This window comes from Lytechinus pictus, chromosome 12, assembly GCF_037042905.1.
Source record: "Lytechinus pictus isolate F3 Inbred chromosome 12, Lp3.0, whole genome shotgun sequence".
Classification (NCBI taxonomy): Eukaryota; Metazoa; Echinodermata; class Echinoidea; order Temnopleuroida; family Toxopneustidae; genus Lytechinus; species Lytechinus pictus.
The window spans coordinates 18857214-18877096 of record NC_087256.1 but is presented as its reverse complement, the minus strand read 5'-3'; the positions used below and the strand labels follow the sequence as shown (position 1 = coordinate 18877096).

At 37.0% G+C, this 19883-nt stretch overlaps 1 protein-coding gene across 4 annotated transcripts in view; it reads left to right on the top strand.

The window, feature by feature from the left end:
• The window catches only part of LOC129273645 (zinc metalloproteinase-disintegrin-like EoMP06), a 32693-nt gene extending 13210 nt beyond the window's left edge, over positions 1–19483 (top strand). For 2 of the 4 annotated variants that reach the window (XM_064107355.1, XM_064107354.1), the window contains exons 10-19: positions 566–739; positions 1667–1793; positions 2087–2183; positions 2619–2660; positions 3549–3747; positions 4188–4265; positions 4818–4935; positions 6426–6494; positions 14428–14569; positions 17814–19483. In XM_064107355.1, the coding sequence (XP_063963425.1) occupies positions 566–739; positions 1667–1793; positions 2087–2183; positions 2619–2660; positions 3549–3747; positions 4188–4265; positions 4818–4935; positions 6426–6494; positions 14428–14569; positions 17814–18564 (1797 nt within the window). In that variant the 3' untranslated portion in view covers positions 18565–19483. The remainder of the gene's footprint in view (positions 1–565; positions 740–1666; positions 1794–2086; positions 2184–2618; positions 2661–3548; positions 3748–4187; positions 4266–4817; positions 4936–6425; positions 6495–14427; positions 14570–17813) is intronic. The other 2 variants (XM_064107357.1, XM_064107356.1) reach the window with 1 other exon arrangement.
• Positions 19484–19883: the final 400 nt, after the last annotated feature.

Sequence of the window (19883 nt, the reverse complement as noted above, 5' to 3'; positions counted from 1 at the left end):
AGAAACTACAGATAATCTCTATGAAGAGGGAGAGGGGGAGAGAGAGGAGGGAAGGGGGGAGGCAAGGAGAGGTAGGTATAGGGGTGTCTCCTAGATTACCCAGTGTGTGGTAACGGGTTCTTAGAAGTAGGTGAATACTGTAAATGTGGGGCACCAGAAGTAAGAAGCTGCAGATAATCTCTATGTGAAGGGGGAGAGGAGGGGAGGGGATGACGGAAGAAAAAGAGGATGAGACAGGAGGGGAGGAGGATGAGAGGTGGAACAGCAGGGGGAAGAGAGGAGGAGAAGGGGGGAATAGGATAAAGAAGAGGAGGAAGAAGAGGAAGGGCAATGGGAATAGGAGAGAGGGAGTAACTGGGCAAAAGGGGAAGGGAGGAGGGAGGAGGGAAGGAGAAAGGAATGAGGGAAGGGGTGGGGAGATGCATGGATATTTAAGATACCCAGTCATTCTATTGTTCTAAGGGCTAGACAAACAATTGCAGTACCTCGTGCAATATTTATCATTTATTCGGTTTTTAATATATTTTCTTTGCACCTCTCATGGTATTCTTACTTTTGAATCTAGGAATGTGACACCAACTGCTGCGTAGCTGAGACCTGTAGATTCCATGTGAACGCTACGTGCGGCGAGGGTGAATGCTGTGATAGTAACTGTCAGATGTTACCAGCTGGTACCCTATGCAGGGATGAATACAACCCCTGTGATCTACCAGAATACTGCACAGGAACATCTGCAACGGTAAAGAAATATTGATGCGGAATTCAGAGTTTGTAATTTACTAGTCACGAGTGTTAACTTGGTTTATCGGCAGCTGGTCCTCTTATCATATGGTCTAATACCACATGGGCTAAACCCATTTGGTCTACTATCAATTTGGTCTAATTGCTGTGTGGTCTAGACTAACCTTGGTCTAATACCCACTGAGTGAAAGTAATCGAAAATTGAAAATCCAAGAACTTTCTGATTTTTTATTGAATTTTTATTTCTTTCTGTGTCTTACTTTTTTTTTATTTCTTCAAATTAAGTTTTCTTAAGGATGGAGGTGGCCTTTATAGTCGTTACTCTTTGTACACTGACAGCACTTGTGCATCTTGTATTTTAAAGAAACTTTATCTTAATTTTATGTGGAGACAGGATCAGGTGGGTGTTTCATAAAGCTGTTCGTAAGTTAAGAGCGACTTTAAGAACGACTGGCGATCCTTTCTTACGCGCAAAACCATCGCTAATGAATATAACATTCGCCATAAGAAAGGATCACCAGTCGTTCTTAAAGTCGCTCTTAATACGAACAGCTTTATGAAACACCCACCAGGTCTACAGTTGGGGGGGGTCAGGGGGGGGCACAGGCGCGGATCCAGCTGGATAAGACACAATAGTTTTGAGAGGTCGACTATTGTGTAAAAACAATATGACCCCTAAGATGATATTGTGTCTAATCTGGCTGGAACCTACCTGGGGGCACCCCCTTCGATTTTTTAAGTAGTGAAATAAAAATTTTAAAAGAGGAGAAAAAAGGGAGAAAAGCGAGAAGAAACGGAAAAAAGAAGAGTTAAAAAAAGGAAAAACGATGTCACCTTTCTGTTATCTTGCGTCCCCATCAAACTTCCTGGGACTGCCCCTGTGTAGACTTGAATGCATCACATTTTCTTTATTCTTCCCTATCAGTGCCCGGGTAATGTGTACCGCCAGAACGGAGAGAAGTGTGATCGGAGAGACTCTGATGCTCTCTGCTATGACGGGCAATGTCATAGCTACCAGCAGCAATGCGAAGAAGTCTGGGGTAAACGGACCTGTAAGCATATCCATTTTTGTCGTTCCAAGATGTTTAAGGTGATATGTTGGTATTTTCCCCCATGATATCACATATATCATGGTCCAAGATATATCAACTTAAAAGAACATAAAAAACAGAACTGATTTGTCCTATTATGAGTTTGAAGCTTCTTGATTACTGATTTGTATTTTTAACGGTTGATAGCGACATGTATATTATATGCTTTATACCTTGGAAACCTTCACTATCTTACAAAATGAATGATACTATCATTAATAAGATATTTTATTTTATATCATTTTTGCTTTCAGCTGTCAGGGCAGGGGTTGATGAGTGTTATGCGTTAAACGAACAAGGCAGCCATTTTGGAAGTTGCGGAGAGACGGACCAAAGGCCATGCCCATCTACGTAAGAGAAATTTGCTTTATATTTCATACTGTACTCCACAAATATTTTTGCTGTGTAGTCTTGTTTTTGTGTAGTTCTTTGTCTCATAACTCCTAGAAAGAAAGTTGTTTTATTATGCTTCGTCTCTCATAATACTGAATGAAAGTATTATTAAGGGTAGTAATCTTTGGAAAGATATTTGTTTGATTATGTATTTTTTTATCTCAAGGTAGAACTTCGTTCTCTATGGTCAGATGAAATTATTCAATATGCAGTTTATTTTTCATAAAACTTACTCTCATTGACAAGTCACACATAACTGTTACAAGCTACTGAAACTATGTAATCTGATTGGCCAAGAGCACATTGAATGATCACAGACTTCTAAAATTTGTTATCGAATCAAGGTTTTGGTTCTTGATATATCTTTATTGTGTGTTTTTTTTGCTATCTAAGGACTGATCCTGATGGACCTTGCTACAAACCCTGTGAACCACAGTAAGTTATTCATGTTTTGAAATTAAAAAAAAAATGCATAAAACAATTTTATTCTTAGGTGTGGTGTGGAATTTGTGAAATTTTGAAAGAAAAAAATTATAATGTATTGCAAATTTTGTGCAATACAAGGGGCTTGTTCTATAAAATGTACTATTATAGTAACTTAGCCATCCAATGGTAACTACCATGGTAACAATACTCCACAGCCAATCAGAATCAAGAATCTTGTTACCATTGGTTATCATAGTGCTAGTTTTTATGCAACAAACCCTTTGGAAGCCTTGTTAGATCTTGATGTCAGAAATCCATGTGGCATGCAATGCACTGTAATATTTTTATCAAACATAGCATGATACAGCTTTCTTCTTTGGTATTTTTTAGTAAATACATGTATTGGTCCTCTGCATCTTAGCCACTTTTGCTGTATGCTCCTGGCCTTGAAATTTTAATGAGAATTCACTTTTTCGTAAAAATGTTGCAACTGCAGTTTTGAGAATAGGTGTCTGTTAGATATCCAATTCCATTCAAAACATCATGCATATTCAGTGGCAGATTTATGAAGCAAACCTTATGGGGTGTGGTTTTTGTAGGCCTGACAATTAGCAGTAGATCAGATTGATTCAATTCAGATGATTTCTTTTTCCTTCTGCAAGGACTTCTTTTGTAACCGTTCACTAGTTCTCTTATTGATTTATCCTGTGAGATACTGATTCTTGCAGTCCCTCAGGATTACAACTTCTAACCTCTACTTTTTAGAAAAATCAGCCTTTTTAACAATAGAAATATGCATGAGAAAAATGAGAAATAGAATTTTAACAGTGTTCATATACATTTATCTTTAGTACAAAAATATTGGTTATAATTCAATCATTTCATGAATCTACGTAGGAATGCGAAGTGCGGTCGTCTGATGTGTGAGAACGTTCCTGATAGACCAGTTCTTACCAGTATCGCCACCATCGCTCCAGGGCGGGCCTACGATTCCAAGGGCAGAGAGCACATCTGCAAGACGGCCTCCCTTAACTTTGGAGTTGATGTCCCTGATCCAGGCTACGTTGCAGACGGAACTAGATGTGCTGAAGGAAAGGTACCCCGGTCTAACCCTATTTCTAGGAAGAACCAGGAGTTCCATTTACAAAACCTACCATATGTTGAGTAGTTAGTGGTTTAAAGTGATGATTCTGTTGAGGGGTTAAATGTAAATTCAGCTGCAGTAACAATTTCAAGATAACAGTTATAGCTATGGAAAGCCAGAGGTGACAAAAATCTGGGTTCTAGGACTGGGGTCATTTTTTCTGCACTTTTGACCATCAATCATTCATAATTGTCTGGGAATGATAACTAAAATATTTTTGTTTGCCAGCAAAACATGAGAAAAGATCACAGTAGACATAAAAATCATACAAGGTAAATGAAATCTGACATTTTTTTGGCTTTCGATAACTTAAGCACAGAGTTAGACAGACAAATCGTGATCTTATTTCCCCTCAATAACATAATTTCTTATTTCTTTGATTTTTTGTATAGATTTGCTTGAACTTCCAGTGTCAAAACATCAGTGCCGTTGGCATAAGACCCTGCCCTTATAACTGCCATGGCAACGGGGTGAGTATTCAATTCTGTTGTGTGATGTACCATGCAAACCTCTTTATGAAGTCAAATTTCAGTCATTTTTTCAGAAGCAATTTCCTGTCAAAACGATCTTGATAAGTGATAAATAGGAGAAGGGGTAGAACTGCCCCCCCCCCTCAGGTGTTCTTATGGTTCTGCCGTAATCACTGTTGGAAAATTCATTGTCGTTCAACTACTGAAAAATATAAAGACTTCTGCTTGGGTCCTTCACTTGCTATCCTGAAATAATAATGATGATAATACTTTTTTGTTTATCTTTGTGCTTTATGATATATAGGACATTACACATTATATTAAAACAAAGTGGTAAGCCAATGTAGGCTTTAATTAAGGTTCTATATATATTGAAGAATCATTCCATATTTCAATAGAAAAGGCTTAAGGAGTGAATTGGTATTAATATGATAAATGATGCATACTAAATTACAACAAAAAAATGTGAAAAATATCAGTTTTGAGATTTGAAAATTGAAACAAGTGATGTTCAAACAATAACAAAATAATGCTATATATTTTTTTCTTCAGATGTGCAATAGTAAGAGTCACTGCCACTGTTATCAAGGGTGGGCTCCACCTCTATGCAACACTCCAGGCTATGGGGGTAGTATTGATTCTGGTCCAGCAGGTCCCCCAGACAATGTTGGTAAGAAACAGTCATCTATCTCTGCATCTCTTACTGTTGCTTTTTGTTGACATCTGTTTTCCCCTTAAAAAAAATAAAAATTGATTAGTTTTTTATGTTGGTGTCTTTATTTCTGTGCCTTTTTTTTTATCTTGAGGCTCGTGTTCTTAAAAGTACATGTGGTAGTTGCGGAATGCTATAAATGTCAAATATGATAAATTTGACTTGTAAAAAGTTGTATTTAATTTCATTCTTATAATAAAAACTATTGTTATGATGATGATGATCATCATCATCATCATCACTGAGAGCATCGTCGTCTTCTTCATTATCATCATTATCATCACCATGATGATGATGATTATCATTATTATTAACATTGTCATTATCACTATTGTTATTGTTATCCTCATCGTCACTTCCACAACCATCACGATCATCACTGTCATCATCCTCATTGTTGACATCATCATAATAATAATTTACATGATCATAATAATTAAAATCATCATTATCATCGTCATCATCACCACCGTTATCATCATCATTGTCATCATGGTCTTCTTCATTGTTGTCATCATTACAATTATTATCATCATCACCAGCATCACCACCATCATCAATAACATCATTGTCACGATCATCCTCATAACCTTTTTCACATGGACTTATTATGAATTATAAGAATTGCAAATTTGAACAGATATCACAACTCTTTATTGTCATATTTCTTATTTGCCTTCATAAAACCTAGCTAATGTGCTGGCACGCTATTACTTCTAATCTGCCCCCAAATGTAGATTACATGAGGATGAATAATTATTATAGTTCATCATTTTTTAGTAGATTGCAGCATTGCTTGTGTGTACTTTGTTATTTCTTTTTGCTTTGCTAATTTTTTTGACTGCTATGTCACTGCCTCATTGTACCCGTATGCGAATGCAGGTAGCATAGCAAGTGATTAGTCATTTTGATGCAAATGTTTTTTTTTTGTTTAGTTTTTATTTTTTGCTTGTTTATATTGATATTTCTTTAATTTAGATTGCTGATAATCTACATATATTGGTAACAAAATTATTCTATGAAATTGAAAAAAAATTATGTACTTCATTAAGCTGTAAACACCAACTTCATAAAACTCTTAAATTTTTTTAACACCTATTTCATAGAATTTAAAATATATCTCACTCTGCAGCATTCTCAAACTTTCCTGTATATGAAGCTCTCACTTATTAAAATTATTTAAATAAATCTCCTTTCTTTAATTAGTAAAGAAGATAAACTCAATCAATCTTTTATTGCCTTTCGTTTTTATTTATTCCTCTGGATACATCCTTTTTGCTGTGAGAAATTCAGAAAATAATCTATTTCAAGGTTCAGTCTTAAAGTTTGATTCATCGGCCATCTTGGACGTGTGTTTTCTAAATATATTTTCCATGGTGTACATCACGTTTGTTGTGTATTTCCTACCTATCCCTACATTTCCTTCACTCTGGTCCCATGGTGTGCAGTTGTAGTCACCCGTACAGTGACTAAAGTGGTAACCCGTTATCTACCCGTAAGTGGCCCCACCCTTTTTGGTAAGTACACGCCCTTGCATGGGGGGACTGGTTTCACATCTACTGTTCATGATTGGTGTTCCCTCATCTCAGGCTGCACGATATTGCATGGTTTGGGAATTTGATTAGGATTAACATCCACTTGGTCTTACAAGCATTTGGTCTACTTCCAGTCTATTACCACATTGGCGTTAATCTCTTTGGTCTACAATCGATTTGGTCCAATTGTCGTTTGGTCTCCACCACACTTGGTCTAAAACCTAAGTACATATAGTCTAATTCTTATTTAGTCTAATGCCCAAATGGTATACATTATTCATTAAGTTGTCTGATGAAAATTTGGTTCATAAACTGTTCACATAACATTGTTAAACAGTCGAAGTCATTAGTTTGAAAATGGGAAATAAATGTTGGTTAGGAATAACATTGTTATTTTTATTTCCCCCTCCCCCCCCCCCCCCCCCGGGACCCCTGTGAGTTGGATTGGAGTAGTAGGGATAATATATGTGCTTTGTTCGCATTTGAAAGCAGATTTCTTTAATGAAACAGGACTGTGAAAACATTGTTTGCATTATCATGCTTGCGGTATATGATGGACCTAGTGTCATCTATGCATTGAAATTGAAATGTCATCAAATATTAATAATGTTATATCGTGCAGCCCTACCCTCCTCTTCTATCTTTTCCTTGCCTCTGATTCGTGATATTGTCCACGTATTCCTTCCTGCATGTGCCCCCCCCCCCCTTCCTGGGCCATCTTACACAAAGCATAGCGATTAATCCAGGGCTGATTTTTACGATTGATCATGCACAATAATCAATGCAATCAATCATATAAATCAGCCCTATGACCAATCGCTCAGCCTTATGCTACAGGGTCCTGGGTCCCGTAACACAAAGGTTAGCAATTAATCGTAAGATTGATTTTCACAATTGATTTTACATTGTAGTTAATGGAATTAATCGTAGAAAAATGTTCTGCAATCATTGCCATTAAAAGCTTTGTGTTCCGGGCCCCCGATCTTAAAGTCATATTGCCATCAGCTTTCATGGGGAGTGGATGATTACTTGCTGACCTCAAACTTTGTGAGAAACATTTGAAGTACCTGCAGAGCAAACTCGATGTTCCAGCAAGAAATTCTTCGGCCAAGCCCGCTTAGGCCAGGGAAAGGAGGGAAATGGCTTTACTGGAAGGCTAAAGGTGGAATTTCCAGTGATATTAGTACATGACAGACTGCTGGTCATTCATCTTTTTCCTCTCTGGGTCATTGCCATCAGCTGTTAACAGTTTAAACGTCTGAATGGTGTCAGATTCCCAATGAAAACTGAGGACAATGTGCCTTTAAAATCTAGTCTCATGTTTGCCCTTCAGCTCTACCATCTCCACCCCTTCCTTTCCATCAATCTTGAGCATGTGAGTCTGTGGTCTTTGAAGTCATTGCAGCATGTAGGAGGCTGAGGACTGTTCTAATGGCAGAAGCTTTCCATCAGTGACTCCAACCTACTACTAACAAAATTCCTAACTGCATGATGAAGCAAACCCCTCACATAACCTGTTTTTTGTAACCCTTAAACCAAACGATAACCTCTGGGCTCCGTAACACAAAGGTTAGCGATTGATCGTACGCTTGATTTTTACGATTGATTGTACATTGTAGTCAATGGAATCTATCATAGAAAAATGTTCTACGATCATTGCTAAGCTTTGTGTTACGGAGCCCTGATAAAGCATGAACCCAAGGACAGTTTTCCAATGGCAAAAGCTGCTCGTGACTCCAAGGTACTAGTAAAAAAATTCCCAACTGTAACCATGAAGCAAAGCACTAACCATAATTTTTTTTCATAACCCTTAAACAAAATGATCACCTGATAAAGCATGCACCTGAATGTCTGGTGGCCCAGCTCATGATTCTTTAGGTGAATAAAGAAGATTGATGGCTGTGAGTTGCCCTCGCAGAGATTCCCAAATGTGTCTTCTATCTATGAGCCATCCTGTCTCGTTCTAGAACTAATTGCTATCTATCATGTCCTCATGTCTCCTTCTACGGAGCTCTGGGTTGCTTTCGCCTGTACATGTAGAAGCGTGGCTCATAGGGATACGGCCATCTTCCAGGGCATATCCGGGTTGCTTCAGCCAATAACAGCGCGCCATGCAGGGATCCGCCCACCCACCAGACCAGGGCTTATTCGAGTTACTTCAGCCACCATGCAGGGATCCGCCCACCCACCAGACCAGGGCTTATTTGGGTTCCTTCAGCCAATAGCAGCGCGCCATGCAGGGATACGCCCACCTACAGTGGTGCTCAAAAGTTAGTGAACCCCATCAGAAAAGTAACATATTTCAAGTGTTCAAGTTCTGCCATGTTTTAGATATAATTCTGAAATCGGGTGATAAAATATTACATTCAATAAAGTTTTTTCTCTGGGCTCGCTGAATATTGTTGTAGTGTTGTCTACATTCAACACTCAGAATAAAAGAGTTCATTTTGTGGTGGGGTTCACTAACTTTGAGCATTACTGTATGCTTTGACCAATAGTAGCACGCCTCACAGGGATGCGCCCTCTTACCAGGGCATATCTTTGTTGCTTTAGCCAATAGCAGCTTTTCTTGTAGGGATACGCCCACCTACCAGTGCACGTCTGGATGTAAGAAGCCAGCAAGATAGCTATAAGCACTCATGCATCAATGGTGTCTCCATTAACTGATGAAGGCTAGCAATTCTCAGCTGAAACATCGCAATCATCCTGTTTGCTACTTTGTGTGACAACTGATTAATTGTATACCTTTCAGTAATATTTTATATGATTATTACAGCACTTTGCATTATATTTAGGTTGGTACCCTGTACATGTACATGTATTACTAATGTCACTCCTTACTGTTTATTAAAACAATTGTTGTCTTGTAGAAAACTTTCCCTGTTTGCTACTGCTCTTTCATCATTTGAAAACGAGAAACAAGAATTGTGCTTATGCTCTAATATATCATGTTTTCTGAAGTAAGTAGGTTGGTAGAATTCCTGTTATACCATTTTTTTCATAACCCCAATTAATCTCCCTTCCAAAGTGCATGATCACGTAGTTACCTCATACATTGGCATGTCTTGGAAAGTAGGTGCCCAGGAAAGTATGGACATTGTGCCCCTTGCCTCATCTCATGGGGGGGTGTTAATATTGCACTCCTTTCAACTTTTAAACACATGTGGCTCCTTGGTTGTTCATGTTTACTCTTTTCTTTTGTTTTTTTTTCACATTATTTCCTGTCACTTTCCTCTCCTTTCTTTTTTGCACCCACTGAAATATCATGTCCCCCCTGCCCCCGTGCCCCTTGATACAACACTGGTTTCATAACCACATGAAAGTTGAGTTACGTATTGATAGAGAGAGAGATTGTTCAGCAAATGGCAGCTAAAAGGGTAGGCATTCTGTCTTTTTTTAAAAGCGGTTAGACAGAGTTTGTGCTTACGTGTGCATATCAAAATGCTGGCAATTTGAGTGTACTTGCACAATGTATTCATCTACTTTCTAAATTATATTATTACATCAATCTTACCAACAATATGTCAAAAAATATGAGGATAATGTGAAGATAAATTCATAGATTAAACAAAAATTTGATTCAAATACCTGTTTTACTGCACATGGATGACTCATCTAATAGAACATACCTGTCTGTTGGAGGTGAGATTTCAAGTTGTGAAATGAGAATAGCACAATATGAAAATACAATAAATTTTTTTTTTTTAATATTTGGTACATTATAATGATTATTTTGTCATGAATATTCAAGATGTAAAATGAGATGTAGCATTTCATAGAAGTGTGGACTAAACTCTTTTTCAGTCTATTCTTACAAAGAGTTGCAATTGATCCAATCAACCACAACTATAGAAAGCCATAAACGCCAACATCTATAATAAATGTTTGTTCAAAATAATTCCTAGATTTGCTGTATATTCATGCATTCATCATTTTCTTGAAAATTCAGTGTGCTTCTCTTTTTTTACAAAGGACATTGTGCAAATTTCCTAAAGAAAAAAGTATGACATTGATGGATTTCCATATACTTGAGGTTGATAGGATCAATCGTATCTGTAAGATGGGGCCCTCGTTTTATTCATCAGAATAACACTCACAATAAGGTGGTATTCTGATAGCCATGGTTTCAGTTAAACCAGGCCCCATCTTACAAAGAGTTACGATTGATCCAATCAATCTTAAATGTATGGAAATCCATCCATACCATAATTTTTTCTACAGGAAATTTGCACAATCTTCTTAGAAATCAGAGAATCACGCTGAATCTTCAAGACAACGATGAATATAAATCATATCTAGAAAATATTTTGAACAAATTTGCATTCTAGATGTTTATGTTGCTGGCCGTCCATAGTTGTGATTGATCGGATCAATCGTAACTCTTTGTAAGATGGGGCCCTGGTATAACTTTGACCAAACTTTTATGGAGTGCCAGTTGTCAAAAAAAAAAAAATTTAGCCATGGCATGGGAAGAATGGGAAAATAAGAAATATAATGAATTTTAATTATAGTTGTCAGGAATATGGTAGAAGCATAATGATGCCAGTATTCTATGGAGGTATTGTTTTAAATTATAGTTTAGACTAGGGTTAAAACTAGGTTTAATACCTCTCAAAGTATTTATTATCTTTTCAATTTCATTGAATGAAATAGAAATAACAGTATTTTTTTAATTTTCATTCTTATTTTTGTAAATCTTTTCTCCTGCCTATCAAGATTTAGGAGAAGATGAAAATAAAGGAACTGGAAATTTTCTGAGTGGTGAGACCGATATTAAAAGGAATATCATTTTCTGGTGCATTGTTGGCAAATCTTGGTGTATATAATCTTTGATACACATCTTTTTTTTAATGATTTTTTTGGAGCTTTTTTGTACATGTTGCAAACTTTATTGTTTATTTTTTGCAAGTGCATTATTTCAGTGGCTTCCAAAGGTGATAAAGAAACAAAAACTTCTGGTGCATTCTTGGGAGATCATTATGCTATTATCTTTCAATACACATCTTATTTATTATTGGATTCATATTATATATATTTTCTTTCATACTTAAATGTCGCAAAATCACAATGTTCAATTGTTGGTGTTCAGTGGTGCCAGTGTATTGCTTTAAATGCGTTTCCAACACTTTGAATTTTGAGCTTGGTGAAGATGATCTTTTGCATTTTCATATCATGTCAGCAATTACATGTACTTTCATTATGTATTTTTATTTTCATATTTTTGGGTGGTAAATCTCAGCTCTTAAAATTTCTGTCTGCTTTCCATTTTCACAAGCAAGCATAAGGCATATCATTTTCAAACTTGGGGTCTGTTTCATAAAGACTTAAAATTGTCACTACTATGGAAACCTTGATTTTGATTGGCTGTTGAACCCTGTTAAACATGGTAGTTATCATAAAATTACAATATTTACATTCTTTATGGAATGGACCCGGGCATAATAGTCACCATGCCTCTCTGTAGGGAACCTTTTTTTCACATTTTGCAGAGAATATCATCTACAAAAAGCCCTTGTCTAAAAGATAAGCAAGTGATAGTGATATTCATATGCATAGTATTATATGTGGGAGCGCCGTGGTGTAGCTATTCTGACTCTCGCCTTGTAATCAGAGGGTCGTGCATTTGAATAATTAATAATAATAATTATGAAGCGCTTTGAGCAGTCTTAGATTGATAAAGCGCTATATAAAAGCCAATTATTATTATATATGAGAGTTTATCTTCTTTGCTTATACATGTAGTTTTAAGCTGAAAGTGAAATGCCAACAAATCATTTGAACAAGTACAGAAATTTGATTTGTTAATGTAAAACAGTAAATTGCATGTCAGTTCTTCAGGGGAATCTTTCTTCATCCTTAAACTCTAAAATTCATAATTATGCTCAAAACAGTTTTCCTGTTATTGTATCAAATAAATGTTTAGTATTCAAAATGAATCCTCAAGCTTCAATGTTTATAATAAGAACATTCTGTCTGAACAGTTTGTTTTCCTTTTCATTTAATAACTCAAATGCTTCTTCCAATAGCTCTTGCTCTCATTTCTTTTGATATTGATTCCATATCTATTATGTATTTGTGTATATTTATGTATAATTCAGACCATAGATTTAAGACCTATTCTGTCATCCTTCAGTGACCCTGGGGATGTTTCACAAGACTTTTAATGTCATACTGCAAATGTATATTTCTTTTCTTGTTTTAAACTTCAAGTGATGATTATATTTTTTATGCTATTATATTTGCTTAAATAGCTATTGATCAGGTTGGAATTTTCATGGTGGTTTTGCATTTTTTTTTGTCATCAGCTGTCGCAAATACTTCATCATTATTGGCAATGAGAAACAACATAACTTTTATGAACATACATGTAATAAATATGTGAACACTTGTGGCTTTATCTGTATATTTGATGTGGGCTTGGTGAAGGATTTGAAAATGTAATTGTGCTAGCTGGCTGCAGTTTGCTGAAATTCACAAGAGTTTTATGAATTTTGGTCTTCATTCATTTAGAATGTTAATAAGAATAACATAATTTGCTTTAGAAATTCCTCACTAACATTATGTTTTATCATTCAGTAGCATTGAATTAAAGTGAGTGATTGTCTGTTTTAAGTTTATACATGTACATTCTTTTTATTATAATTTTTGTCTTCATTCGTTGGATCTGATAGATTCTTTTAAAGAGTTGTATTCCTTTGATATGATTTTTTGTCTAAAAGGGTGAGGTATTAAGTATTATACATGTACCATGTGAGTCAGAAAAAAATGACACCTCACAAATCGCCAATTTAAGGAAAAAATCTGGCCTTGAAGAGTATCTTCTCCCAAGTCATTCAATACCATATTTATGTAGTATTATACTTGGATAATCAAGAGGCCTGTGATGTAAAGTTTGATTTTCGCCAAAGTAAGGCTTGTCTGCGATGAATGAAAATGCAGATGCCAATGATGTTATAATCCTCCCTGAGTTGCAGTTGACGTCATCGCAAACCCCCTTTCAATAAAATTAACTTGAGAGTTGATACTAAAGGCCCAGTCATATTGTTCGGTGCAAGCCTTGCATGGACCGTGCTGGTAGCTATTTTTGATCCACATTGACAGTATCGCACGAATCTCACATGCAGTTGCCCGCAGAAACGCACGCAAGTTTGATTTGCACACAGAAAAGTTTTGAACATGTTGAAAACTTTGTTGCGGGTGGGCAATCACTCGCAACTCACCCGCAAGGCTTGCACGGAACGATGTGACAGGGCCTTTAAAAAGTGTGTATGAAGCAATTCTCATATTAATTATTGAAAAGGCCTATTGGATTAGACAATATTTTTGAGGGGTCCACCATTTTGCATAAACAATAGAGTTTTTGTGTGGACTATGGACCTCCAATGAGGGACAATTTTGTGTTTTTAAACAACTCACCGAGGACACTCAACAACTGGGGATGTTCCAAACCAGATAATCATTCCAATCAATTTTTCATCACATTTTAACAAATTTGTGTAATTTCTTTATACATATAGTTAATGTGTGATTTACACATTGTCCCCCTTGGGCCAATTACCGTAAACCCCAATTGTACATGATGATGATGATCCATAGCATTTATATTGCACCACATTTCTGTTAAAAAATGTTTGTTTTGGGGCTCTGAGGCATCCCCATTTGATGGATTATGCTCACATATTATGTCCTATTTGATCCAGGTTAGTAGAATCAATAAATTGAATGTTGAGTGTATAACACCACATGCAAACATGTTCCCATAAAATTTAGATTGGTCCCCGCGTTGTCACACAATGAGAATGTATGCCTCTGAAATGGTATTGTATCAAACCCCGCTAGATCCGCCACTGAACCAGACAGATCTGAGTCTAAACAGAAAGATTCAATGAATTAGAACATTTATCTCTCCTTGCAGGTGTGTCCACGGGAACGGTAGCCGCCCTTCTGGTTCTCTTCATCGTCATCTTCCCTCTACTGACCGTATGTGGTGTAGTCATCTACTGTAAGCGACAGAGAATCCGTCAGATGCTCAACAAGAGCAGAGAGACAAGGACAGGGTAAGGCCTTAGTTTATCAGTGAGGAATTTAAATAATTTGAAAACCTGGAGAGGAGGTTGGGGTCCAGGGGATGTTTGTAGACAGTAGGCTATCTAGCAAACCCGTTGACAACTTAATTCTGTGATTCCCATAGGCTTTGTATAGGAACCACTGGGTTCCAGTAGGCAATGGATTAATGATGTGTCACACCTTAATGGCATTTCTGTGAAAAACATAGATCACCGTAATCAAACAATTCACAAACACAGAAGGACGTTGGGTGTGTGTGTGTGTGGGGGGGGGAGGGATTCATATAGACAAATGCTATTCATTCAGTAAACACATTCATACAGTTGATTTTAGCCCCATATAAAATTTTTGTATATATGGTTGCATGTGCATGCTTGACTTAAAGCATGACTTATTAAAAATATCTTTTTGATGATTGGGTATCTCATGGTAGCACTTATTTGCAAAATAGTTATGATTGTGATATTCAAAAACTAATTCTTCACATTTGTACAAAATATCCAACACAATGTTTCATCAAGTCACTTGACCCAATCCTCAAACTTTATATATTTTATGATAGAGTCCTCTTTGATCTGCGCACATGTAGTACATAAACTTAGTCAATACATGTGATGTTTAGAGTTATTTATAGTGCATGTACATGTATACAAAACACATTACTTTGACTGGTCTCTTAGTCTCGAAAGTATAATTCTGGATTATTCATAGTCAGGGCAATGCACCAGTAGGTATATCCCATCATGCAATAGCTGCGGCCCCTAGCCAGGATGACGGAGATGCAGAGATTGACCAGTTGAACGGTATCGATGGGATTGAATATTTCAATGAAGACAGTTCCTTTCTCGATGAAGAGTCAGATAGGGTGATTCTATATCTTCATCTCTAATTGTTCCTATATTCAATGAAAAACTAGATTTTTGTTCTGGTGCTACTTTTGGTCTTTCTGATGTTTCAATCTTTAAATATTTTTGCAGAAAAAGTTTCAGCCTGTCCTCTCTTTTTATTTGGCTTATTCCTTCCAGAATAATCAGTTTTATTGCCGTCTTCAGACAATTTTTTGGTCAGGTTGAAATGATCCATCCTTCCTCTAATTTTTTTGGCTATTAAAGTGATATTGATTATTGAGTAGTGACTTGAGTGAACACTTTGAAAAAAAAAGTCTGCCTTAAAAATTTTGCAGTTTGTTTATTTCATAAATAGCTTCTGGGACTGATCCGTTGAACTTTTAGTCTGGTATTTTATTTTTATTTTTTTTATAAAAACAACAAGTGCACACCTAGTATAACATTTCCATTTATTTGAATGCAGGATAAAAGAGCAATGTCAATTAAATGCCTTGCTCACGGGCATAGGTGCCGCGGCCGGGGATCGAACCCCAGACTTTCCATGTATAGCCAGGCGCCTTAGACCACTCGGCCACGGCACCTCCCATATTTTTTTTCCCCCATTGATGTAGAAAGAAGATCCTACTCTGGTGTCTGGTAAATTGAAATAATATTTGGTTGGCTAAAATTTAGAGGTGGATGGGAAAGGGATATTAAACATTCAGTTGTTGGCCTAAAGACCGACCTTCAGTGGTTCCACCTGTCCTTCAAACTTTTGACATATCTCATAGAGGATGTCCGTTTTAAGTTCTTATCTTTAAGAACATCAAGAATGAATAATTCAGAATTTGCCTTTATGTTATCTAGCTTTGATCCAAGCCATGGTGTATGGTCATTTTAAGAGCAATTTCAGAGACTATGGTTTCTTTCATGTTTTTGTTCCGTTTTCTCATGGTTATTTCCTTATTAGGATGAAGGAGTAGTACTTCATAAGTTGTATGATCACCTCCATAGGGAATGTACCCATTTACATTTGATACTGTCACAGCAAATAATTTCAAATTTAGCCTTATTTTTAATTGTGCAAACATAAACATGGCAAACAATCATGTGTAAGTACTGTCTGAGGGAAACTGACCATGCATGTTGGTTTGGGAAGTCACCCCTTCCCCCTGAAAAAAATTAGTTTTATCGTTTATTGTTTGGCTTTATTTGTAAGGGATTTATGTGACATACAATTATAAGATTATGTGACAAAAATTTCTATGCAATTCTGCACTTTTTCCTACTAACTTCCACAAAGCTGGAACTAAATAAAGCTTAAAACCCCAAATTTGTCTTGACTTATATATATATTTTTTTTTTTGGGGGGGGAAATTGCTAGCAACTCACACCTAATTTTGCCATTTTTGTAAGTAAGTAAAACCCCAATACATGTATAGATCTGTTCTTTATTATTAGACTACCAATTTGATGTTTTTCTCACCAATTTGTCCTTGTTGAGGGTCCTGTGACACAAAGCTTAATGATTGATTGTGGGGTTGATATGTACGATTGATCATACACAATAGTCAATGCAATCAATCGTAGAAATTATCCCTACGGTCAATTACTAAGTTTTGTGTTACGGGGCCCAGGTGTGTGGTTTTATCATCTTTAGAATTTGAAATCTTGTAGTAATTGAGGGAAGGTCATTTTGTCATACATCCAGTTATTTGTAGAGGAGATTTTTAAACATATCTATTCCTGTCAACATGGAATAATTAACTTGTTGGGTGGTAAAGACAAAAATTAATCATTCCATGTTGATTTGATATCCAATCTATGGGATAGCTTGAACCCAGATCAATGTCAATCAGATGATCATTTTTATATCATCTGCAAAGCATAATGTAGCGAAACTACAGGCGCTGTTTTTCTGGCAGCGGTATTTGCGCCTGCAGCGTTGTAAAAAGTTAGGTCCTTGAAATGTCTTAACTTAGAAATGTATGTGGACCTATTTCATGACTCTTTGACACAAGGGTAATCAAGTATCAGTAATCAAATAGCATGAGTTTCAGGTCACATGGCCAATGTCAAAGGTCATTCAGGGTCAATGAACTTAGACCATGTTCTGGTACCAATAATGAAATCTTAACCAAGGTTAAGTTTTTGAAATATTGTCATAAATATGGATTCTTTTTCATGAAACTTGAACATAAGAGTAATCAACTATCAATGATCATCTTGCTCGAGTTTCAGGCCACATGATCAAGGTTAAAGGTTTAAAAAGGGTCAAGGAACTTTGACCATGTTGGGGTATCAACGTTGAAATCATCTTAAAATCATGACCATTTCAGCCAATCATTAGGAACCATAGCACCATTTTATAAGACTAAATTTTGGTTCACTGTCATTTCTCTTGCAGGCATCAGTCATTTAGAAACAGTCCAGGTAGTAATGGAGCTGCACGGAAGACAGTTGTGACACGTACCCCATCCATTCGGGCTTCCCCACCGACTATAGAACACATCCCAAACTCAAGCACTGGTAATGTCGTCCATGATGTCTATCCTCTCATACCGACTGGTCCTAATGTGAGCTACAAGCCCGATAGACCACCAGCAAGACCCAGTTCACCACCTCCGAAACAGACCTCAAAACCACCACCGTTACCGTCAGTAGTGCAGACGCGCCCTACTGAAGCTCCAACCAAACCCGCAGCCCCTCCAAGCCGTCCACAGGTTCCTAAGTTAAAACCTACAGCTCGGTCGCAAAGCTTTAATTATCCGGCCAAATCCGAGTCGGGGCCTGGTGCTAGGTCGGGAGGACCGCCTGGGCGACCCAAACCTCCAGCACCACCTTTTAAACTTGCACCGCCCCCCAAGTCACCCCCACCCGTGCCAGACTCTCAGACGCCTGCCACGAGCATTTCCGGTGCCAGGGCAGCTCTGAAACCGGTAGCACGGCCACGCCCGAACGTGAATTCTAACAACTCTAAGGACTGCGATTGGAGCCAGGGCGGCAACCTTATTACTAAAGACAGTCAAGAGGGGGAGCCCTTCATTGCGAAAAAACCAACAGTAGCCAAGAAACCGTCGATATCGCGGAAACCTCCCTTGCGCCCTGGCAGACCACCTCTACGAACCCAAAGCATGAGAGAACCTCCTACATCCTAACAATCATCTTGATAAGTTGACCTTTGACCTTTTATTAACCTCTAGATGTCACAAAGGTCATCTTTCAGTGTGTGTTACTCTCTGATTTGTCTTTCCTATTTTTTATGTTCTTTTATTGAGTTTACTTTCAGACTATCAAAGCAATATTCCTTGTATATGTTTTGTTTTTAATATTTTTGTTGTACTTTTTATTCAGGGGAGTGTTTGATGAAGCATCTTATCAGTGCTTTCCACTGTTGATGAATTCGCTTACAGCCAATCAGATCAAAGGATTTCAGTAGCTTGTAACAAATATGCAGTCAAAATCACTGACCATTTATTTTATGAAACCCTCCTCAGAAGGATTGCTAACCTTATGCAAAGTAATGCAGGTTTTTTAGATTAATTTTTTTTTATTCTTTTCATTTTCTTGGTTAATATTTGGAGTTGAAAGATAAATTAACAAATAACTTGTGACTGTATCTGGTAAGTTGTAATGAATCAATGAACTTGGATTGAATTTTAAAAATCTATTTGGTAATTAATTGGGAACGAGCCAAACTGTTGAATAAGAGTATATATATTGTATCTCCTTTGTATAATAGGGCCCGTCTCACAAAGAGTTGCAATTGATCCGATCAATCGCAACTATGGAAAGCCAGCAAAGTCAACATATAAAATGCATGTTTGTTCAAAAAGTTTTCTACATGTAGGTACGATGTATATTCATAAATTCATTGATTTCTTGACAATTTGGTGTGTTCTCCATTGTTTACATAGGATATTTTGCAAACTTCCTGTAGAAAACATTATGACACTGATGGATTTCCATAGAGTTAGACATGATCGGATCTATCGCAACTCTGTAAGACGGTGTCCCTGGTGTTCCTGTGTCCTGTGTAAAGAGTGGAATATTAAAGCTTTTGATAATTCAAGAATAGTGCAAGGTCCATGCATTGTCTGATTTATATGAAATGTAAAGGTATGGTGGCTTCTGAATACTATATATGCTGTTGTGTGCTTGACATTCCATAACCAGTACTTGATAGATGAATTAAAATTAAACAATGTGATGGGAGTTTAGTTAGTTAGGCAGCAGAAAACCTATTGCCATTGGTATTGAATGCTGACTTGAAGTTTGATAATATTTAGGTTACATCAATGTTTACAAAGAATCTACAACAGATCTCACTTATTGTTATTGTTTCTTTAAGCTATGGGGGGGGGGTCAAAAAAATTAGAGCGTGAATAAAGCTGGCACTTGAATTTCCAGTTGGGCGTGGCATAAAAGGTATCACTGCATTGTTCGGATCATGCTTAAAGGGCCAGCACTGCTCCGT